At 40.1% G+C, this 20,869-nt stretch overlaps 1 protein-coding gene across 1 annotated transcript; it reads left to right on the forward strand.

The window, feature by feature from the left end:
- On the forward strand, window positions 1-20,820 carry socs5b (suppressor of cytokine signaling 5b). The gene is made up of 3 exons (XM_026939376.3): window positions 1-53; window positions 168-231; window positions 15,118-20,820. Exons 1-3 carry the CDS (start codon window positions 36-38, stop codon window positions 16,812-16,814), a joined length of 1,779 nt encoding a protein of 592 aa, XP_026795177.3. The 5' UTR covers window positions 1-35; the 3' UTR covers window positions 16,815-20,820.
- Window positions 20,821-20,869: the final 49 nt, after the last annotated feature.

Genomic DNA, 20,869 nt, shown 5'->3' on the forward strand with positions numbered 1-20,869 from the left:
ATGTCGCATAAACTGCATTTTGTTTCATCAGCCTGATGGGGATGAACCGAGTGGTGTGTGTAAATACAAGTGATTTTATTTGGGTTCAGATCACTCTTTTAACTTCAGATGACCAATGCTGTCAAACAAAAACCATTAAGATTTTTGAAATGTGCTTTTTTTCTTAGAACAAGTCCAGATGGAGACTTTCTGTAGCCCCAGTTCCTGGACTCATTCTGCTGATGATTCATGGTAAGTAATTGTGCACTAATCCTCTGTCTCTGCTTTGGAGGGTGTTTGTCTGTTGCCTTTCCTCTTTAATTAGAGGTGTCGCTGCATGATTGACAGAATTGGTTATTCAGCTGAACACAAATCCTGTTGGAGCATGAACAGTTTTCCTGCAAATCTGCTGAAAATGTTAACTCATTAGAGACGCAAAACTGTCAGGTATCATCATCATCATCATCATCATCATCACCACCATCATCATCAAACTGATTAGAGCAAAAACAAAGGATAAGATTTGTAAGAGGGTTGTATTTTGCAAGAAATTATCAAAAATGGAGCAGGACATTGCACGTGAGGCTTAAAAGATAGGCAGAAGTGTATAGGATTGATAATTACATCAGCCCATTAATAGTATTAGGAGTTTCCTCTGTGGTCTATTTAAGCTCATGTTTCCTCTGTCTAGGCTGCAATAATGAGATGAGTGATTTCTGCTGGAACTGAATAGAGATGTTGTTCAAACCACGGTGATTTCCCTAGGGCTTGGCAATGACATTAGTCAAAGATATTCTGTTCACATTGGATGGTCTCACATGAGCCATGTATTCAGCACAGCTCCGGATAATGACATCAGCAGTGGGAGAAACTTGAATGTACTATTGAGATGCTGATGGTGTGGGGCCTGTGGGTGTTCAGACTGAGCGGTAAGAATAGACCAGGCTACTTGAGGGGGTTGTGTGAGGGCCCTCGGGCGCACTTCATCCCACCCCAAGATGCCAGCGTTCATGTTCACACTTACTGTCAAAGAAAGCCACTCAGTGTCTGCCAGAAAATTAGACAGCAGTTTCCAGACAAGGACAATGTCTCTTTTGTACTCTAATTATAAAACAGGGCCTTTCCAAATATACTTGTGTTTTATGAACTTTAAAATAACAGCTTTGTGTCTTTTCTGCATACCTTCTCATCTCTCAAACACTGGGTCTAATTGCTTGAATAAGGTCCATCCCTTGCATTTTAATCTTCTGCTTAAGCGTGGGTTCCACTTGTCCATTTGTGGATCTAACTCCATAAAAGGAAGAATAAAAATACCATGTAATGAGTAGCAAGGAAATTTTGGTTTTATTTTTTTACTGTATCATGCAACTATGAAGAATTAATGTCAAATGTTATATGTAAACTTTAGGCATTTAACAGATGAACAGATTCTGAGCTAATGACCAGGCTGTGAGTTCAAATCCCAGGACCATTTAACCCTCAAAAGCTCAGATCAGTGCTTGGATTGTCTCCTGTCTTAACTGTAAATGGACACAAACAGCTGCCAAATGAACAAATATGTAGATGAATATCTTATTTGGTGAAGAAACAGTAGCACAAACCAGGACTTTGTACCAACCAGAAGGCTACTCTGAGGAGTATTAGCATTAATAATTAGTAAGACAGTATAAACTTATCCATCACTACACATATTATCATAAAAATGAAAAAGGGCATTAGAATAAAGGAAACTGAATTAAACTTTGATACTTGATCAGGACTAATAAAATAAGTTAAATGAGTAAAACAGGAAGATTCACGCATGTATTGTCTTGGATCTCCACGTTTTCAGGATAGCAACGGAGGCGACGCTCTCGCGTTCTCCAAGTTCATTGGCAAATCCTCACGCCCGTCACTACGCTTCTGACCAATCAGGTGTCTCCATTCATGCGCACCATCGGAGCCGCGTTTCCCCTTCGCTGGTTTCCCAGAACTCGGCCCCGCCTGCGAGCTCACGTTATTCGCCTTCTGCTCGCCTAGCGACCGTCATATTGGCTGTCAAGAAAGAAGGAAGACACCACCGAGAGACGGAGGCTCCAAAAAAAATCTGGCCCTGGATCAAACGGGCATTCCAGAGCGCCACAATTATATACAATTAAAAAGTTTTTCCTCATGTATGTGTAAAAAACGGACCTCAGGAATGCCCAGTCGGGATCTCGCGCGCTATAACCGCCACGGGAAAGCTTCTGTAGGAGAGCTACGAGTCTGACATCTTTACATAGCCATCTTTTTACAGACAAAAGAGGGCTGCGGAGCCGCCGACCAAGCTGTCCGAGGTAAGCGACCGCACTCGGTTTAGTTGTCGTCGAAATAATTTGTCGGTGTGTTTTCGCGACGCGTTTGTTTTGTGCGTGTGAACGGGGTTTTAGTGAGTTTTGTTAGCGTTAGCCTGTTAGCGAGCTCTGAATGAATGTAACGGAACGCGAGCGATGTGTCACTCAGATTTGCGGTGTGAGTCCACTGCGCTCTGCCCGGACACATCCTCTCTACCACCGAGAATTCACACTCTTTTCATTCAGAAACTTTTTATTTTCCGTTATTTTTTTGTTGGGAACATGTACGCACACAATTGTGATATGAATACTAAAATCTTAGTGATAAGACCAGCTAGCTGTGCTGCCCTTGTTGGAGAGTTTAGCAGTGTAGAATGATGCACTCACATCTCAGACATTACTTCATGACCAGGACTTGTGTCTTCACAGCCTGGCTTTTAAACTACAATAATTAAATATGAAATATACAGTTCAGTTCGTATTCAGACACATTAAGAACAGTATGTCATATGTGTGTTGTAAGCTTTCCTAATTATTTTCCTGTATTGTCAGAGACTATTACTGTTAGAACACTTAGATGAATCACACAGATGACTCAATGTCCAGCTACAGCCCTACTGTTATACAAAAGTTTATTCTTTTTCTTGCAAATAAATTCAAATCATTTTCAATTTGATTCTTTATGAGTTTGTTGGTGGTTGCATATCAAGTTCAGTATTTGAATATTAGCTCAGCATTTCTGAATCCTAGCAATTCTCCATGCCACTCTTGGGAACCCGGTGCGCTGCATGATTTTGTGCCTTTCCTGTCCTAACACACCTGAAGAGAAAGCTAGATCATTACCTGATCATATGGATAACATGCGTCAGAGCTAGGAAAACACACAAAAACCAGTAAATGCCAGCATTGTGATTGAGAACAGTGCCCTTCTTTTTTTTTTTCAATATTCGCAAAATTCAGTGCCTGGGCTCTAAAGTTGTTCTGGGACATAATGATGTTTATAACAAAGATCAAAAATAGATATTCCTCGTATTGAGTTTACATTTCGCATTCATGTGAGTCTGTAGTATATAGCAACATTTCCCCTTGGGGATCAATAAAGTTCTCTATACTCTCTACTCTACTCTGCTAACATAGATGTTCTTTTACTGTTGTATTAACCACTTGGAAATGTGCTGCAGTCTGGATTCAAGACCAATTCGTTTAGAGTGCCAGCAGGGTAAATGAGCGTATACCAAACTGTAAAGGGGACCTTTTAGTCAGTAATGTAAGCAGGAATGTTCAGAGAGCGAGTATGTAGCGAGTTCCTCCTCGGCCTTCTGTCACTGGTTTTAGCCATACAAAAGGCTTCATGTTTAGAAAAAATATCAGGAAAAATATCATATTTGCATTGCAGGTAAATTTCCTAAATTGTATTCCCTAAACAGTCTTTAGAAATACCCCATTGTATTTTCAACAAGATATTCCTACTGCAGATGGCACGATAAGGTGCTGCTTTAATATATGTGCAAAAACTCAGCAAAGGACTGTTTCTGTATCAGATCCAAAACAGACTGAACTCACCCAGCCTCTTACAGCAACTCTCCCAAAATGAGAAAGGCTACCACAAACATCTCATTTATCCTCAGTGGAAAAAGAAAGTGATTACGCCCTTAATGTTGTCCAAAAGCCAGGCCACTCATCAGGACCCTGTGAGGGAAGGCGTACTGAGCTGAGAGGAACAGCAGAGGAGCTTTTTTGGGTTTAATACAGTGCAGCATTGCAGCAGTGTTTCTGAGCTACTCCAGCTGAATCACCACAGCTACATCCATGGCAAGGTCTCTTTTTTTTGCTGTACGTGGGCTTTTTGATGTAATTGTTCATCCTGTGGAAATGACTCACTGCGTTCTCCATTTTGTTGGTGACAAATCCATTGTTGCAGTTAACACGAGTGATCTTGAAAGCAGATGCATTTTTTTTATCAACTGTATATTGGTCACTATAAGACGTAGGCAATATACTGGACATACTCTATACCAGGGTATTGGACATATTGTCAGTAAATTTGCATTACTGTCCACGCCAGCAGGACAGCAGGAGGCAGAAGAAGAAGAAGAAATGAAATCCATTCTAGTAGCATCATTTTTGCAATATGCTGACTCAGACCTGACCTTGACCTGCTCTTTGTACTTCACAACCACTGAATCGAAGCATTCAAATAAGTCACAAAGGTCAACAGTAATGCTACATTAGACTGCATTAGAAACAGAAATGTGCCTTAAGCCTAGCTTTACTGTTTAAATATTTGTAAGATTTAATGAAATGATGTTCAGTAACATGTTAGGAGAGGAGTGGGGAAAAAGTGTAGTGTAATCAAGTATCATTTGCCGTGAAACATTTTTCCTGTCGGGGGTGCACATAGTTGTGTTTAACAGAATTGCCAATGTCTGTGGTTTAGCTGTAGCCTTTACGATGTTTGACCCCATGCTATGGTGATAGAAGCTAAAGCAGGAGTAAGACCAAACACAAATAAAATTCACCTGGCAGAAAAGCCAATTCACTGGAAGGAAAAGAACATGGTACATGAAAGACACAACGGCAGTTACTTTAGAAAACAAGAAGATGAGACTGTGGTCTCTTTGGTCTAGAACAAAATTGAGGAACTGCTGATTATTAAGTAGCAGTCACACGACTTTTGCCCTGGTGCTTGGTGCACATTTGGGTGAAAAAGTTAGCAAAATCACACCAGAATCAACATACTATTAATCCATGCAGCTCAACAGGTTCATGTGATCAGTTAGTCTAGTTACCACCAAAATAGTCTGAGGGGATCTGAGTGGGAGAAATTGAAATGAATTATTCTCTATGCAAAATGGTTGAATGAACGTTTTTGCATTGTGATTATTTTGCATTTCTGCATCAACAGTCAGGTCGCTCAATAGTGCAGTACATGTCCTGTGTGTTGCCATTTAATATTTTCTTTCTGTTTTCTTTGTACTATGTTGGCTTATTTAATTCATTTTTTTTTTAAATATGTTATGTATTTTGTGTATACATGTTGATTTGTGTGATTACCTTGATCTTTTTCTTTCACATTAATACTAAAAGCTCTGATTTTAAAAGTGTACTGATGCTCATATTTACATTATTATTAGGCTTATATGCAAAATAGTAGATTCAACTGGTCATTTATAAATCCAAATATGTCTGCAGGTTGCCGTTAAATATCAGTTTAACCACTAGGTTTGATTAGTTACGCTGTTATCATCGAGCCACCCTGACCATCGACATACCTAGGGTTTTGTTTTGTTTTTTTGTTTAATTGTTTTTTCCCCCTTTCTATGCCGCATAGGATTTTCTTGTTACCAATGTTGGTACCTCGGGTAGTATGGAGAAGTAATGAACGGATATATTAAACACAGATCAACTTTACTTAATGTCAGTTGAATACTTCAACATGTTGAAAACTCTAACAGCACATGATCTGGCATCAGTTAAAATTCAAACTTTGTGAAAGGTCTTCCACAGAGAATTGGAGTGAAAATCTCATTTGATTAATGAACTTGACAGTGGCAATTCACGTTTATCATAATTTGACTATTACACTATCGGTAATAGCGTGTTATACACTATATATGCAAAAGTATGTGGACATCTGACCGTCACACCCATACGTGCTTGTTGAACATCCCATTTAAGAGGTAGTCCCTCTTTTGCTGTTATAATAACTTACAGCCTTCTGGGAAGGCTTTCAACTAGATTTTGGAGAGTGACTGTTGGGATTGATGCTCATTCAGCCACAAGAGCATTAATGAGGTTAGGCATTGACACTGGTTGAGCAGGCCTGGTACACAGTAAGCATTCTAGTTCATCCCAAAGGTGTTCAGTGAGGTTGAAGTCGGGGCTCTATACATCCTATACAGTTCTGTGCTTCAAACTTTTGGCCATATAGTGTTTTCACTAATCCAGTGAATGAAGACACAGAAATAAATGCTCCATTTGAGACAAGTGTCCAGAGTGTATGAAATGCCGCACATACAGTGAAGCTTTTGGTTTAAAATGATCAAACTCGAGGTAGGTGTCCAGTAATGTATAATGGAGATTTTAAAGGACTTGTACTCGATGTTATTGGAAATGTATTATCTCTCTTTTGTCCCGCAAACGTCATATCTGACCTCCCACTCCTGTCCGCATGACAGTAAAGCCGCCCACTCCTGAGACTTGCAGTAATGATGCACACCACATGCTGTTCTCTGCATTAAAATATTGTCTGAGGTGACTTTTCTGTTTTGACACTACATTTTCTCACTTACCAACTTACGGACAAGGGGTATAACGAATACGCAAATGGTGATTTCATTATTCAGATAGTTAGATTATTTCTATTTATTCAACTACAGAGAAATAAGCTTACATGATGCAGTCCACTTTACTAGGAACCCATGTACACCTGCTTTCCTGCAGTTATCTAATCAACCAATCAACCAGTGCATAAAATCATGCAGATAATGTTACATCATACATCAGAATGAAGAAAAAATGTGATGTCTGTGACTTTGATTGTGGCATGGTTGTTGGTACCAGAAGGGATTCTTTGAGTATTTCAGAAATTCCTGGGATGCCAAAAATAAAAAAAAAATCATTGAGTTAGCAACAGTTCTGTGGGTGGAAACTCCTTGTTGATAAGAGAGGTTAGAGGAAAATGGCCGGATTGTTTTGAGGTGACAGGAAGTCTATAGTAACTCATATGATCACTCTCTACAACTGTGGTGAGCAGAAAAGCATGTCGGCATACACAGAACATTGAACCTTGATGTTGATGAGCTACAGCAGCAGAAGACCACATCCGGTTCCACTCCTGTCAGCCAGGAACAAGAATCTGAGGCTATCATGGGCACAGACTCACTGAAAAGTTGAAGATTAGGAAAAAAAAAAAAAAACACCTGGTCTTTTTCCTAATCTTCAATTGTCCAGTTTGGGTGAGTCCGTGCCCATGATAGCCTCAGATTCTTGTTCTTGGCTGAAAGGAGTGGAACCTGATGTGGTCTTCTGCTGTTGTAGCCCGTCCACCTCAAGGTTTGATGTGTTGTGCCTTCTGAGATGGTTTTCTGCTCACCAGGGTTGTAAAGAGTGATTATTTGATTTACTATACACTTTCTGTCAGCTCAGACCAGTCTGGTCATTCATATATACACCGATCAGCCATAACATTAAAACCACTGACAGGTGAAGTGAATAACATTTGATTATCTCTTTAGAATGGCATCTGTCAATGGGTGGGATATATAAAGAGGCAAGTGTATAGTCAGTTCTCGAAGCTGATGTGTTGGAAGCAGGGAAAAAGGGCAACCGTAAGGATCTGAGCGACTTTGACAAGGCCAAAATTGTCACAGATAGATGACTGGGTCAGAGCATTCCCAAAATGGCAGGTCTTGTAGGGTGCTCCGGGTATGCAGTGGTTAGTACCTACTAAAAGTGGTCCAAGAAAGAACAATCGGTGAACTGGCAACAGGGTCATGGGCACCCAAGGCTCACTGATGCGTGTGGGGAGTGAAGGCTAGTCCATCTGGTCCAATCCCACAGAAGAGCTACTGTAGCACAAATTGCTGAAAAAGTTAATGCTGGCTATGACAGAAAGGTGTCAGAACGGACAGTGTATCGCAGCTTGCTGCGTAGCCACAGACCAGTCAGAGTGCCCATGCTGACCCCTGTCCACTGCCGAAAGCACCTACAATGGGAGCATCAGAACTGGACCATGGAGCAATGGAAGAATGTGGCCTGGACTGATGAATGATGTTTTCTTTTACATCGTGTGGACGGTTAGGTGTGTGTGTGTGTTGCTTACCTGGGAATGAGATGGCACCAGGATGCATTACGGGAAGAAGGCAAGCTGGAGGAGGCAGTGTGATGCTCTGGGCAATGTTCTACTGGGAAACCTTGGGTCCTGGCATTCATGTGGATGTTACTTTGGCACGTACCACCTACCTAAACATTGCTGCAGACCAAGTTCACCCCTTCATGGCAACGGTATTCCCTAATGGAAATGATCTCTTTCGGCAGGATAATGCGCCCTGCCACACTGCAAAAATTGTTCAGGAATGGTTTAAGGAACATGACAAAGAGTTCAAGGTGTTGACTTGGCCTCCAAATTCCCCAGATCTCGATCTGATCAAGCATCTGTGGGATGTGCTGGACAAACAAGTACGATCCATGGAGGTACCACCTCGCAGTTTACAGGACTTAAAGGATCTGCTGCTGATGTCTTGGTGCCAGCTACCACAGAACACCTTCAGAGGTCTTGTGGAGTCCATGCCTTGACGGGTCAGAGCTGTTTTGGTGGCACAACTGGGACCTACACAGTATTAGGCAGGTGGTTTTAATGTTATGGCTGATCTGTGTATACAGTACTGTGCAAAAGTCTTAGGCACCCTATTTTTATTTGATTTTTTTTTAGTACAAACTTTGTTGTAAATGTTTGTATGTCAGTAAAGAAAGCAGTATATTATGTAAGAGACACTTTTCAAACAAAAAACATAATGAAGGCTGCTGGGTTTTGCTGCAAAAATAAGAAGCAAGTGTGACAGTCAAAGTCTCCAGAAGAACTGTGGCTGCTTCTGCAAGATGCTCAGTAACACTTACCAGCTAATTTCCTTATAAAACTGCACAAATTGTACCTAAGATTTTTTTAATTTTCTTCTTTAATTTTTTTTAAAGCAAAGGGTTGTCACACCAAATATTGACTTTGTTTCTTTTATTACTGTTTACTGCTCTTTATAGTATTTTTTTATGTAGAAACATTTAATTTCATTATTTTAGAAGCCATCTTTACAGCATTTCTTTGCATGTGCCTAAGACTTTTGCACAGTACTGTGTGTGTATATGTGTATGTATACACACACACGGTGGATATAAAAAGTCTACACACCCCTGTTAAAATGACAGGTGATGTAAAAAAAAAAATAAAAAAATGAAACCAAGATAAATCATGTCAGAACTTTTTCCACCCTCACTGTGAAATTACAATGTATAAAAATTAAGTGGAAAACAATCAGATACATTTTAGGGAAAAATAGAAAAAGTAAAACTTACAATAGCCTGATTGCATAAGTGTGCACACCCCTAAAGTAATACATTGTTGAAGCGCCTTTTGATTATTTTACACCACTCAGTCTTTTTGGCTAAGAGTCTATCAGCATGGCACATCTTGACTTGGCAATATTTTCTCATTCTTCTCCCTCTGGTGTGTGTGTGAGCCTATATATATATATAATGTGTGTGTGTGTATATATGTAATATGTGGTGTAGAATTAATTTATTATATATATTAAATGATTATATCTTAATTATATAACATATACTGATTGAGTATATTAATTATTTTCTTAATCCCATATATCCCTAGAGTGTTGTAATAAGCCTTTGCTTTTTTTGTTGCAGTTTGTAAGAGCATTGTTTGTTGCAACAAATTCTAAATGTCAGTTGAAGTAACTGGCTAATGAGAGCATAAAGAATTACTTTATCCTCGTGTACATATGCTTACACAATTGCCATTCAGTCATAAATTCTGCTAACATTAAAGTTTACATTTGTGCAAAAAGTTGTTCTCCCTTTTACATTTCAGTTTCTGTTATAAAATCACCCAACTTTGATGTCTCTGACATTTCAAGACTTCTCGACTTTTTTGAACATGCAGCAGAACATGACTGCTGTGAGTGAGTTGAAGTTCTGAAGAGCGCATAATTATGCAGCCTAGACAGTGCTACCCATAACAAGATCCTATATCTCCTAGTAGATGTAAGTCTTGCCCTTATAACAGGATGTTTCAATGAGAAGATTGGCATATTTATTTTTGTGTGGATCTGATTGTAGTGGTAATATTCCAACCATACTGAAAATGCATTGAAAGGGAGCGCCCTTTTGCTATAGATACACACACACTTGAATAATGTTGACAGCTCAGTTTTTTCTTCAATGTCCAGACAAAACGGCAGCACTAAGAGTCCATTTGTGTTTGTCTCTTGAGTGTCAGGATTTTGTCTGCATCTAAAATGAAGATCAGCACTGGAAGATGCTGTTCAGATGTAATGAGTTGATTTGAATATTAATGTGCAGTCCACCTACTGGCATGTTTGTTTGGAACGTGGCAGGAAACCAGAGAACCAAGCCTCTTTTGTGGTTATATGTTAAAGCAGAGATAACAAATCTGCTGTGTTTCCTCCTGAGCAGAAACACTGCCATAGGCAGTTTGGTTAGTTTAGTGTTTGGTTATAGGCAGTTTGGTTAGTGGCTTGTCTACTCTAGGGGTGTCGAACCAATTTTAGGTAACAGGCCATATTACACTTAGTCCAATAGAATATTAGGCCAGCATCTTAATATGTACTTAATTTTACTTAGCCTACAGTGTTCATACATTAGCATATATTGATAGTTCCTGTAACTATGTCATGACTAAGTATCCCGCACGATTTCAGAAGTGTCATCACATGTTGGGGTATTTGTTTTATTAAAGCCAATTTGTAAAATCAAAAACTGTCCCAATATATCGGATTTCACCCTATTCACACATAACGTAGCAGTTATTGTCAGTAGCAAAGTTTATGACTCTGAGTTTCATATTCGTATTCATATTCCTCAAGTGGAGTAACAGAGACTATCTCTTTTTTCCAATCTTTCAATTCAATTATGGTCCACAAGGTCATTTTAATTTAGAACGCTGATTCCAAATTTATTTGGTGAGCCGGATTAGCACCTAGGCTGGTCTCAACCCGCAGGTCACGTACTCAACACCTGGTTTACTTCATAGTCCTGCATTCGTAATTTCTGTCATAGCGGCCCCCGCTGATCTGTCATACAGTGTTAAATAATACCAAGTTAGCTAAAAGATTTGCATTTATGTATCATCTAGAAAAACACCAGTAATGATTCTTTATTTTAAAACTCACTCAGATGTATTTTCATTTAAGTGAGATGATGAAGATCAGGTATTATTGTGCTGCCCAGAGGCCCAGTTGAAGCAAATTTAACATGTCCTCAGATTGTACGTATCTCTAAATATATTGTACTTATATCCAACTTGTCTATATGTTGAAAAAGTTGTCAGAAAGAATAATATGAAAAATTGGCATAATATGAAGCCAATTTTACATCCCCAAGAGAAACACAATAAGAGTAAAGCTAAGAGTATAGTACCATTTATTTGTGATCATAACTCAAAAAAAGCACAGTAAAGATCATTGTGCTGGTATATGTAAGTGTGGCAGATCAGGTTGAGGGAGGTTCTTGCATTTACACATTTCCAGCAGAAAAAAATATTAATGAAAACAAGAGAGCACTAAGTGCTTGGCTCCATAATAAGAATTCAGGCCAATTTATGCAGTGTGCTTACGAGTAACAGTTACTCTCCCATTTTAACAAGCATTGTGAGGCCCGTGTAAGTGAAGCATAAACCTCATTGAAATCTACTGAAATCACACAACTGCACTTTCTGTATGCTGTGAATTTGAAAGTATAGAAAAGTGTTTGAACAGTAATGATACTCACAGATAACCAGAAAAAGAATGCACTTGCTAAAGTTTATGTCTCTGAACTCGTATCACACACTAAGGTCCCTTGTTCTTTCCTAGAGAAATATCAAATCACTTTTTTGTGTGTGGGACATATTTCTTTGACATACTATGACATAATTTGCACCTTCCTCTCTAATCCTTACAACAGAATGTGAGAGTATACAAAGATTACTCACTCAGGCCTTCCCTTCTGGAAAACCAGAGCTGTACTTTCTTTGTTTTTGTGACCATGATTAGTAAAGTCAAGGGAAAAAAAATGCTAACTCACATGGAAAAGCACAGTTTCCCAAGATGCATCTGATATTCTGGCACATTAGGCATGCGTTTTGAACACAGAAGGTTGCAGGAAAGGGTGAAATATATGAGAAAAATAAATGCACATCATGTGCCTTGTGTGTGAAACATCAGATTAAAGCTTTTTTCCAGTTGTTTATATGGAATGTCATGTGCACAGCAAGTCCAGTTGTAGCAAAGTATCCTTTTTCGTGTGAATTTTCTATTATGTAATTCAGCTCTAGTGCACCATCTCTCCCATTTTGCTAGCTTTAAGCATTGAAATATTTCACTCACTCAGTCACTCTTAGTAAGTGCTTTATCCTGGTTAGGGCTGCGGCGAATCCGGTGAATATCATTGAGCATGAGGGGGGGAATTACACCCTGGATGGGATGCTGGATTGGATGAGGCATCCCATGAAGACTCAGGGCGAACATACACACGTAGTAACCCAAGCTAAGGATTGAACCTGGGACCCTAGAGCGCTGAGGCAGCAACACTACCAACTACACCGCCGTGCCGCCATTAAAACAGTTTAGCTGAATAATGTGCCTAAACACTGGTATGATTAGTTGGAGACATGGTGCAGACGGGTAGCAATTTAAATCAAAAACTGGTGGCTGTTATGCTGTAGGTGCCATTTTGTTGTCATGAATTGGGTTCGCTTGTCCCCTCTGAGGGAAGGTTTGAGGGAATATAAAGTTATTCTGAAAGAATTACCTAGAACTTTTATTTAATGATGAACCATTTCTATTCTGACGGGAGTGCTCTCTTCCAGGATGACAACGCCCAATCTACAGGGCATGAGGGCTCACTGTATGGTTTAATGTAGAGATGGACCGATCAGTGTTCTGTGAGGCTGGGGCCAGATCTACTGATCTACTGTTATTAAAGGGGCTGGGCCAGATATACTGCGACACGTACCTACTCAGGCAAAGACACCAAACATGGTTTAAATTGATGTATTGACAATTAAAACAATTGCCAGAACTAGCCCATGTTAAGCTTTCGTGACCCTTTTTTTTTTTTCTTTAACTGCGAGCTGTAATCTCACATTTGTGGTATTAAACATGATCACTCTGAATTACACAGCAAGATAAAATGTGAACATTTTTAATTATACCACCGGGCCTGTTTAATATAGGCCTGTATACTAAAGGGCACATGCAACAGATTCTGGTCTTACTGTTAAGAAGCAACAACAGATCAATACACTGAGCTGTTAAGCTTAACATGGACATGGGACTGACTTTGGAACTAAATATATTTGCTTGTAAAGCCTAATTAGGTAATGTTATTTTTCAGAATGTGGTCTATGTGGGCGTAAACTGTTTGATAGAACTGAGGAATGGCAACATTTGAAAAGTTTTTCCAATTGGGAAGCGCATAGCATGGCCCCAGGTGAGATGTTAAGCAACAGAGTCCCACATCCTCTACAGCCGAGTATGGATGGTTATCTATCGCTAAAAAGCCCTCCACTTTGGTCATGATTTCTTTAGCTTTCAGACTGTTACTGTTGTACTTCTAGTGTCAGTCAAATGTGGTCTGCACGGTTTGGTGGCTCATTGTTGATGTTGTGCTATCCAACTCCTAGTTCTGCTATGGCACACTGTTAGTAAGACACTTGGTGTAGTTGAACTCTTTTGTTATTAAGGTTCATACAGATACTATAAATGTGTACATATATATGTTACATGTGTGCACATATAAGTCTAATTCTTAATTAAGTGTTCTGCAGAGTGGCGCCTCTCTGAAGAAACAGACTTGGACACTCTTGTTTTCTATTATCACACAAGTAGTTTTATTATGAATTTTAAAATATGTGTGTCTGCTAAGATCTTATCATACAGCATTGAGACAATAGCATATAGCATATCATAGCAGACAATAGGCTAACATCACAGTCAAGCTTTACATGCCCAAGTGTATCCTTGAGGATAAAAGTCGATTGAAGCTTGTGAAAAACCAGCAGACATACTTTACTTAAAATCGAATTTATTAGAAATTAGATAAAATGAAATATATGAAATCTATGAATTCCTATAAGTAGAAAGGCTTATTAAGGGATCTCTGGTGAAGTCTGCATATTTCAGAAGGTCTAGTACTTTCTTAATGTTGATAAATCAATAAACTAAGTTTTAATGCTGGATAGAACACCTTAGCCCTTTGACTTAGACCTTTCTTTTGGAAAAAAGTTACTCTTCAGTTAATCACTTTAAAAATGGAGCACTAGACAGGGTAAAGATATGGCTATAGTTATATATTTGCATACCATGACCACTTTTGTTCAAACAAGGTAAGATGTGTCTCAGTGTAGAAAGGGGAAGAAAAACTTTTCATTGTTTGACTCAAGGCTTGAACAGATAAATGGCAAAACCTACCTCTTACCCTCATCTGCTTTTTTTCTCTCCTTCTGTGCCCACTCTTCCCATTCGTCAGTATTTCTTCTTAGCATGTGTCTGCTTTTATGACAGGGAAAGTTCTTAGTCAGGTCTAGACTGGCTCAGTAATACATTACATACCAGCAGATCAGCTGGGAGTAGATGCTAGGGTTCATTTATAGCCATGGCCTTGCATCTCTGCCTGGCAACTCTATGCTCATCGTGTGGCTCTACAAGCCACACAGTTCTTTATGCATGTGCGCAGTACACCCACATGCTATGCACCCTGTCTTCATGTGGCTCATCATGCCTAACATGCTTCACATGCCCACCTTGTCCAGCTACTAGCACATGACCACACTGAATGTGCAATTTACTATATAGCCAGAAATTCTATGCTGGCACATTCTGTGTGCTGTTAAGTGCCTAACTGTCTTTGCAGTTATTTTAACACACTGTATATCACTCCACACTTTTTAACCTAGAAGTTCCTTCATGCGTCACAAAGTAATTACCGCTTTCTAAATGCTAATCACATGTTTTCACAGTCAGAAGTGAAGACCTTTCATGGTGTCAAGTTCATAGTTTTCATAGTGACTAATTTTTCATTTCTATTTACCCAATAGGTCCTCGTCTCCAATCTATGGAGAAAGTGGGAAGGATGTGGAGCAACCTCAGAAGCAGATGTCAAACCCTCTTTAACACCAGTGGCTCAGAAGCAGGTGTATGGAATATGGACATGGATCGCATCCACTGTGTGGTGGACATAGGTGCACCTTCTCATGGAGCACACACAGGTGAGTCCCAGGACGATCGGGGCTCTGGTCCTTCACAGGTTAACTTAGGAGGCGGGGGACATAGAGGCCACAACTGTGTGGCAGATAGTCCCCAATTTGTTGAGATCACAGTTGACAAAGAAAGTGAGGATACGCGAAGGGTCCCACTTGTACGTAGAGATTCTTATTCCCGGCATGCTCCTTGGGGAGGTAAGAAGAAACACTCTTGCTCCACTAAGACACAGAGCTCACTGGAAGCAGACAGGCGGACTGGACGTTCGAGAGGCGGTTTGAGCAGGCGGGAACGTTGCTATGGGTCCAGCTCCATTCAGGAAGTGGGTGATACTGGAGGAGGGGTCAGTGGGCAGAGTTTAAGCGTTCGCTCTGTACGGCAGAGGCTAAAGGACACTGTAGGCTTATGCTTGCCCCTGCCATCTCCCCGCCGCCCTCGGTCGGCCAAGAGCCTGGTTTCCTCTAAGCGCAAGATCCACATAACAGAGCTGATGCTGGAAACTTGCCCGTTCCCACCGGGCTCCGATCTGGCCAACAAGTGGCATCTCATCAAGCAGCACACAGCACCAGTCAGCCCGCATTCCTCCACTGCAATGCTGGACGCTTTTGACTCAACACATCCCTCTCCAGAGGATGAGGAGGAGAGGCTCCGTGAACGACGTAGATTAAGTATAGAGGAAGGTGTTGACCCTCCTCCAAATGCAAGGATTCACACACTGGAGGCCACATCACAGAGAGCTACACTTTACAAACTGGGACCAAAGATGGCCCCCTGTTCTGGAGAAGGACATGGGGAGGTCAAAAGTTCGGGGGCTGGAACAGTGGGTTTGTCCGGGATAATGGCCCAAGTTGGGGTGACCATGGCAGCGCAATCTCAACCTGTTGACTGTGACTCAGAGGAGGACTCGACCACTCTGTGTCTACAGGCACGGAGGCCTAAGCAAAGACATGCCTCTGGAGATGGACATTCCTCCAGGCAGCCAGGACCCTGGAAGGTTCACACACAGATTGATTTTATCCATTGCTTGGTGCCTGATCTACTGGCCATCACAGCACTTCCCTGCTATTGGGGAGTGATGGATCGCTACCAGGCAGAGGCACTGTTGGATGGCCGACCAGAGGGCACCTTTCTACTACGTGACTCTGCCCAGGAGGACTATTTATTTTCTGTCAGTTTCCGCCGATACAATCGTTCTTTGCATGCACGCATTGAACAGTGGAACCACAATTTTAGCTTCGATGCGCACGACCCCTGTGTCTTCCATTCCTCAACAGTCACAGGTTTGTTGGAGCACTACAAAGACCCAAGCGCCTGTATGTTTTTTGAGCCATTGCTCACCGTCCCCCTACACAGGACTTTTCCATTCAGCCTGCAGCATCTGGCGCGTGCTGCCATCTGCAATCAGACCACCTATGATGGCATTGGTGCCCTACCACTGCCACCAGCTATGCAGGATTTCCTCAAGGAGTATCACTATAAACAGAAAGTACGTGTTCGCTGGCTAGAAAGAGAACCACCTTTCAAGGTCAAATAGGCCCTGGCTCTATGGCTGATGGAGGCAGGACCAATGAAGGCAAGAGATTCTGCCAATAGTGTTGGATCAGATCAACACCAGGCTTTAGGCATATGGCATATATTCATTTTTTTATAGTAAATACTTGGAATACATGGTTGGTAATAATCAGTATGTGCTATCTGACAAGCATGTTTATTTGTTGATCAGGAATGAACTGAAATGGTTTATTCCTCACTGCTCAGTCTCAGTGATGATAGCTAACGGATATGCTTCAGCCTGCCTACTAAAATGTCTGCATACCGCTGCATTCTCTCACCCATTTTACCTTATATCATCCCAGGACAATTACTATGAAAATGGAAAACAACCTAGACAAATGCTAAAATATATCTAAAAAGTGTGCTAACTCATAAATTTACATTCCTTTAAACTGATATTTAGACATATAGAACAAGATTCATTACATTAATCATGGCTAATTTACCAGCAACAAATTAAAATTACTATTAACCATATCTTCTAGACAGTCAGAAGAGGGGGAAATTACCAGTAAGAAATATTTCCTGTTATCCACCAGCTACACAGAGAGGACTTAGAAATACACAGATATGTGTGATGTGCTGTATAATAGAGACTGCACTGTCAACTCTCAGCACAATCATCATATAAAATAGCCTGTTGCTGTGTTTCTTTTTGTGAGTGAGAAACAAACAGGCACCTTGACTTTTGAGCAGTAAATGTTTAAATTGAACACATGCAGTATCAGATCATGAGTGTTATTACTTCAACCCTACATGGGTTCATAAGTGTCTGTCACTGTCTGCTCCAAAACTGTAAACTGCTGGTCTGTTTTTAACACTGATCTACGTTGTCTAGTTAGTCCTTTTTTAAAATTGTTAAATTTGCCTGTGGTTTTATGGGGAAGAAATAGGTTATATTTGAGGCGTGTACCTTCACCTCACTATGACTGTCTTCACTATAGACACAGCATATAAAGATGCCATTTGTACACTTGTTATTAGTATTGATGGCCTGTTTTCTTACCATTTGTGGTTAGTTCCACTTACATTGCACTTTTACCCATTGTGGAGCATATTACTTCGGTATGCTTCCTGTCATTTCTGTGTGCACTAAAGAGTGAGTTTCATTTAACACTGTAACAAATTATGGCTTAGCCAACTCTTTTAATCATATAGCCTAAGGGCGCTTTCACAACTAATAGTCCGTTTGCTGAGTCCAAATTAGAGTGAATTTGATATTTTTGGGTTGGTTTCACAATGCACATAAATTAAATGAACCAAAAAGCAAAAACACTTTGGCTGAGGAGTGTGTATGTCTGAAAAGTTACTTGTAATACTCTTTCATTCATTGATCAGAAATACGCAAGTGCATGTACAAATCGCAAAATTCACTTGAGCACGGAGAACATGGAGCCGGAGTTAAATAAACAATTAGTTAATTATATAAATAAAGTTTTGTCTATGACATCCAGCATTAGCAGCTTGCATCTGCAAAAAAAAAATGTTACCTGCAACCCATAATACACAGTATGTTTGGTTTTCTTCCTGCAGTCGGGTCAATTCAGGGTTTCTCACTGCAATGAAACCGTGCTAGAGTTCACTGCAAACGGACTGAGACTGCCTCATCACACGGTCTCGGACAGGTTGTTCTGGTCCAAACCTGAGTGTGATTGCTGTGGTCTCACTCTCACTGCCTAAATGAACCTCACAGAGGGGGAAAATACACCAGTGCTCGATTGAAACAGACTAAATGCTGCATTACGTGAAAGCATCCTTAGATTAAATCATTGGAAACGATGATGAATATTTTTGATATGACAAATAAAGGCCAACATAAAATCAAGTATTCAGTTTAAATCGTAAGAGTTACTACTATATTAAAATGGAAAGCTGCTCAGGTCAACTCAGAGTTTATCTTATGCATAATACTATGCTACAAGAGAAGTGATTGTTTTAATGTTTGTGTTTTTGAGGATCATCAACCAAAGGTGTGTTTGTGAGGTTTATCTGTATTTGAGAGGTTTCCATCACATCTTTTTTTAACATTTTAACCAATGCAACGTTTCAAAACTGGGTAAATGTGTTGTGAGCAATATGCTTTTCTTGTCTCCAGGAACCTGATTGATGGATTAAAAAAACAGGATATAAGGCCTTTATATCCTCCCTATTTACACTTTCAATGACTGACTGCAGTGACTCCACAAAAAAAATCTGTTACAGTTTTGTTCTGTGTGCTAAACATTAGCAGGGCTGTAATTTAATAAGGTGTTGATGTGTTGCAAGTTAGTCCCTAAATTCTTAATGACAACCTGTGCCTTATTCCTCCCATCTCCTGCTTTCACACTCAGGTTTTGTACTTTAGAACGATGTGGCCTGCTCACACATACACATGGGTCTTTCTGTGCTACCACTCAGCAAATGAGCCTCTCCTGGCAGAGTTACACCCTGCCCTGCCCTCCAGGCACTAATCACAGGCTAAATTTACTAACCTAGCCTCTAAATTTACCACCTGCTAAAAGGACCAGTCTGTGTTTCTTGATGGGCTCTGTGAAAATATAGAGTAGAGGGACTTTTTTTCCTTCCTCCCCAGTCCAACCACATCCTCAGCATCACCTTCATTTCGGATATGTCGAGCTGAAAGCAGAAATGCTGTTGTTTGTGTAGTCTGCCTGGCTTCCACACTGTTTGGGCGCTATGCTAAAGTTAGCATTAGCAAGAGGCTAACACAGGGCTCCATTGAAACATTTTGAGCACCCTGTTGTCTTGCTGTCAGGAGCAAGGTGGAGTTAAAAACCTCAATTAGCCATTATTTGGTTAAGGGTTGAGATGGTATTTTTAATGGCCAGTGGCCATTGTATATTTGGTTCACTCCTTGTCTTCATGCATTGTTAGCTGATTTTGAAATAGTCTAAGATGGTGAGCCATGGCAACAAGGAATAAAGCTTTTTTTTTTTAAGTCACTTTTAAAGTGTGCCTCGTAATTATGATCTAAAACTGTGGGGTTTTCTTTGTCAAGTGATGCATATAATCTGAAAAAAGCAGCTTCTCTGTATTGGGGAAACCGTTCACTTTGTTCCCTATGGGAAATTTGCACGTGTCAGACATAGCAGTGCCACATGTTGCCCATATGAACTGTAAAGCAGGCTCTGTGCCATAATTACAGAAAAATAAGGGACGTTGGCTCTTTGCTTTGTTCACAGACATGCCTATATAATGTTCTATTTTGCCCTATAAAGTGAGGTCTCAATGTGTTTTTTGGTAAGAGATTTAAAGATTTATCAAGAAGTATAAATTTTATGATTGACTATGAACCTTCAGTCCTATGTAGAGGAGGAGCATGGTCTCTAGAAAGTCTCAGCCAACCTTTACCTTTGATCTTAGATTAACTTTAGCTTGGCTTTATATATATGTGCTAAGCTCTGACCTTACAGACTTTGGATTTGTACTCTTAGAATTAGTGTCAAGAGCGTTGTGTAATATTTTTATGCAAACACATTAACAAGATAATTATGTTTACATAATACTTCTCCCTAATATGCAATGAGTGTGATGTAACCGTGGTTCACTGTAGTGTCACTTTAATGCTCTACATGCACATTTGTTGCTGTATGAATGCAGGCGACATGCTGACAGGGCTTGACAATGATGGGCGCTAATGGTTGTCGTTGTGCATCACAGAATTCTTTATATGCCCTGACCAATCACAATATCCGTATCAAAAGACACAGGCTGGAAGAGCTCTCATCAGACAAACATAGACTAACTCTAATTATAATCCTCCCTTTCTTTTGTTCTTTCTTTCTATCAGCTGGATAAAATTGGAGTGTTTCAATGATGAAGTGTCTGTGTCTGACCTTTTTTGCTTTCCACATTCATGCTTTTGTCTTTTGCATAATTTCAGTTTTTAAAAGCCAATGAATACAATGCTTGTAGTTGTCATTATTGGTGCTTCGCGAATGCTTCATTGTCTTAATATTACCAATAAAATCATCAAGTGTATTCCATGCAGTGAAACGAGACCCTTTTATTGAATCTCTTTTATGAGTATCTTTT

The sequence above is a fragment of the Pangasianodon hypophthalmus genome, chromosome 3, assembly GCF_027358585.1.
Source record: "Pangasianodon hypophthalmus isolate fPanHyp1 chromosome 3, fPanHyp1.pri, whole genome shotgun sequence".
NCBI classification, from domain to species: domain Eukaryota; kingdom Metazoa; phylum Chordata; class Actinopteri; order Siluriformes; family Pangasiidae; genus Pangasianodon; species Pangasianodon hypophthalmus.

Coding starts and splice junctions, on each gene's coding strand:
- socs5b (XM_026939376.3), top strand. Junction 232..15,117: donor CATTCTGCTGATGATTCATG/GTAAGTAATTGT, acceptor TTTACCCAATAG/GTCCTCGTCTCCAATCTATG.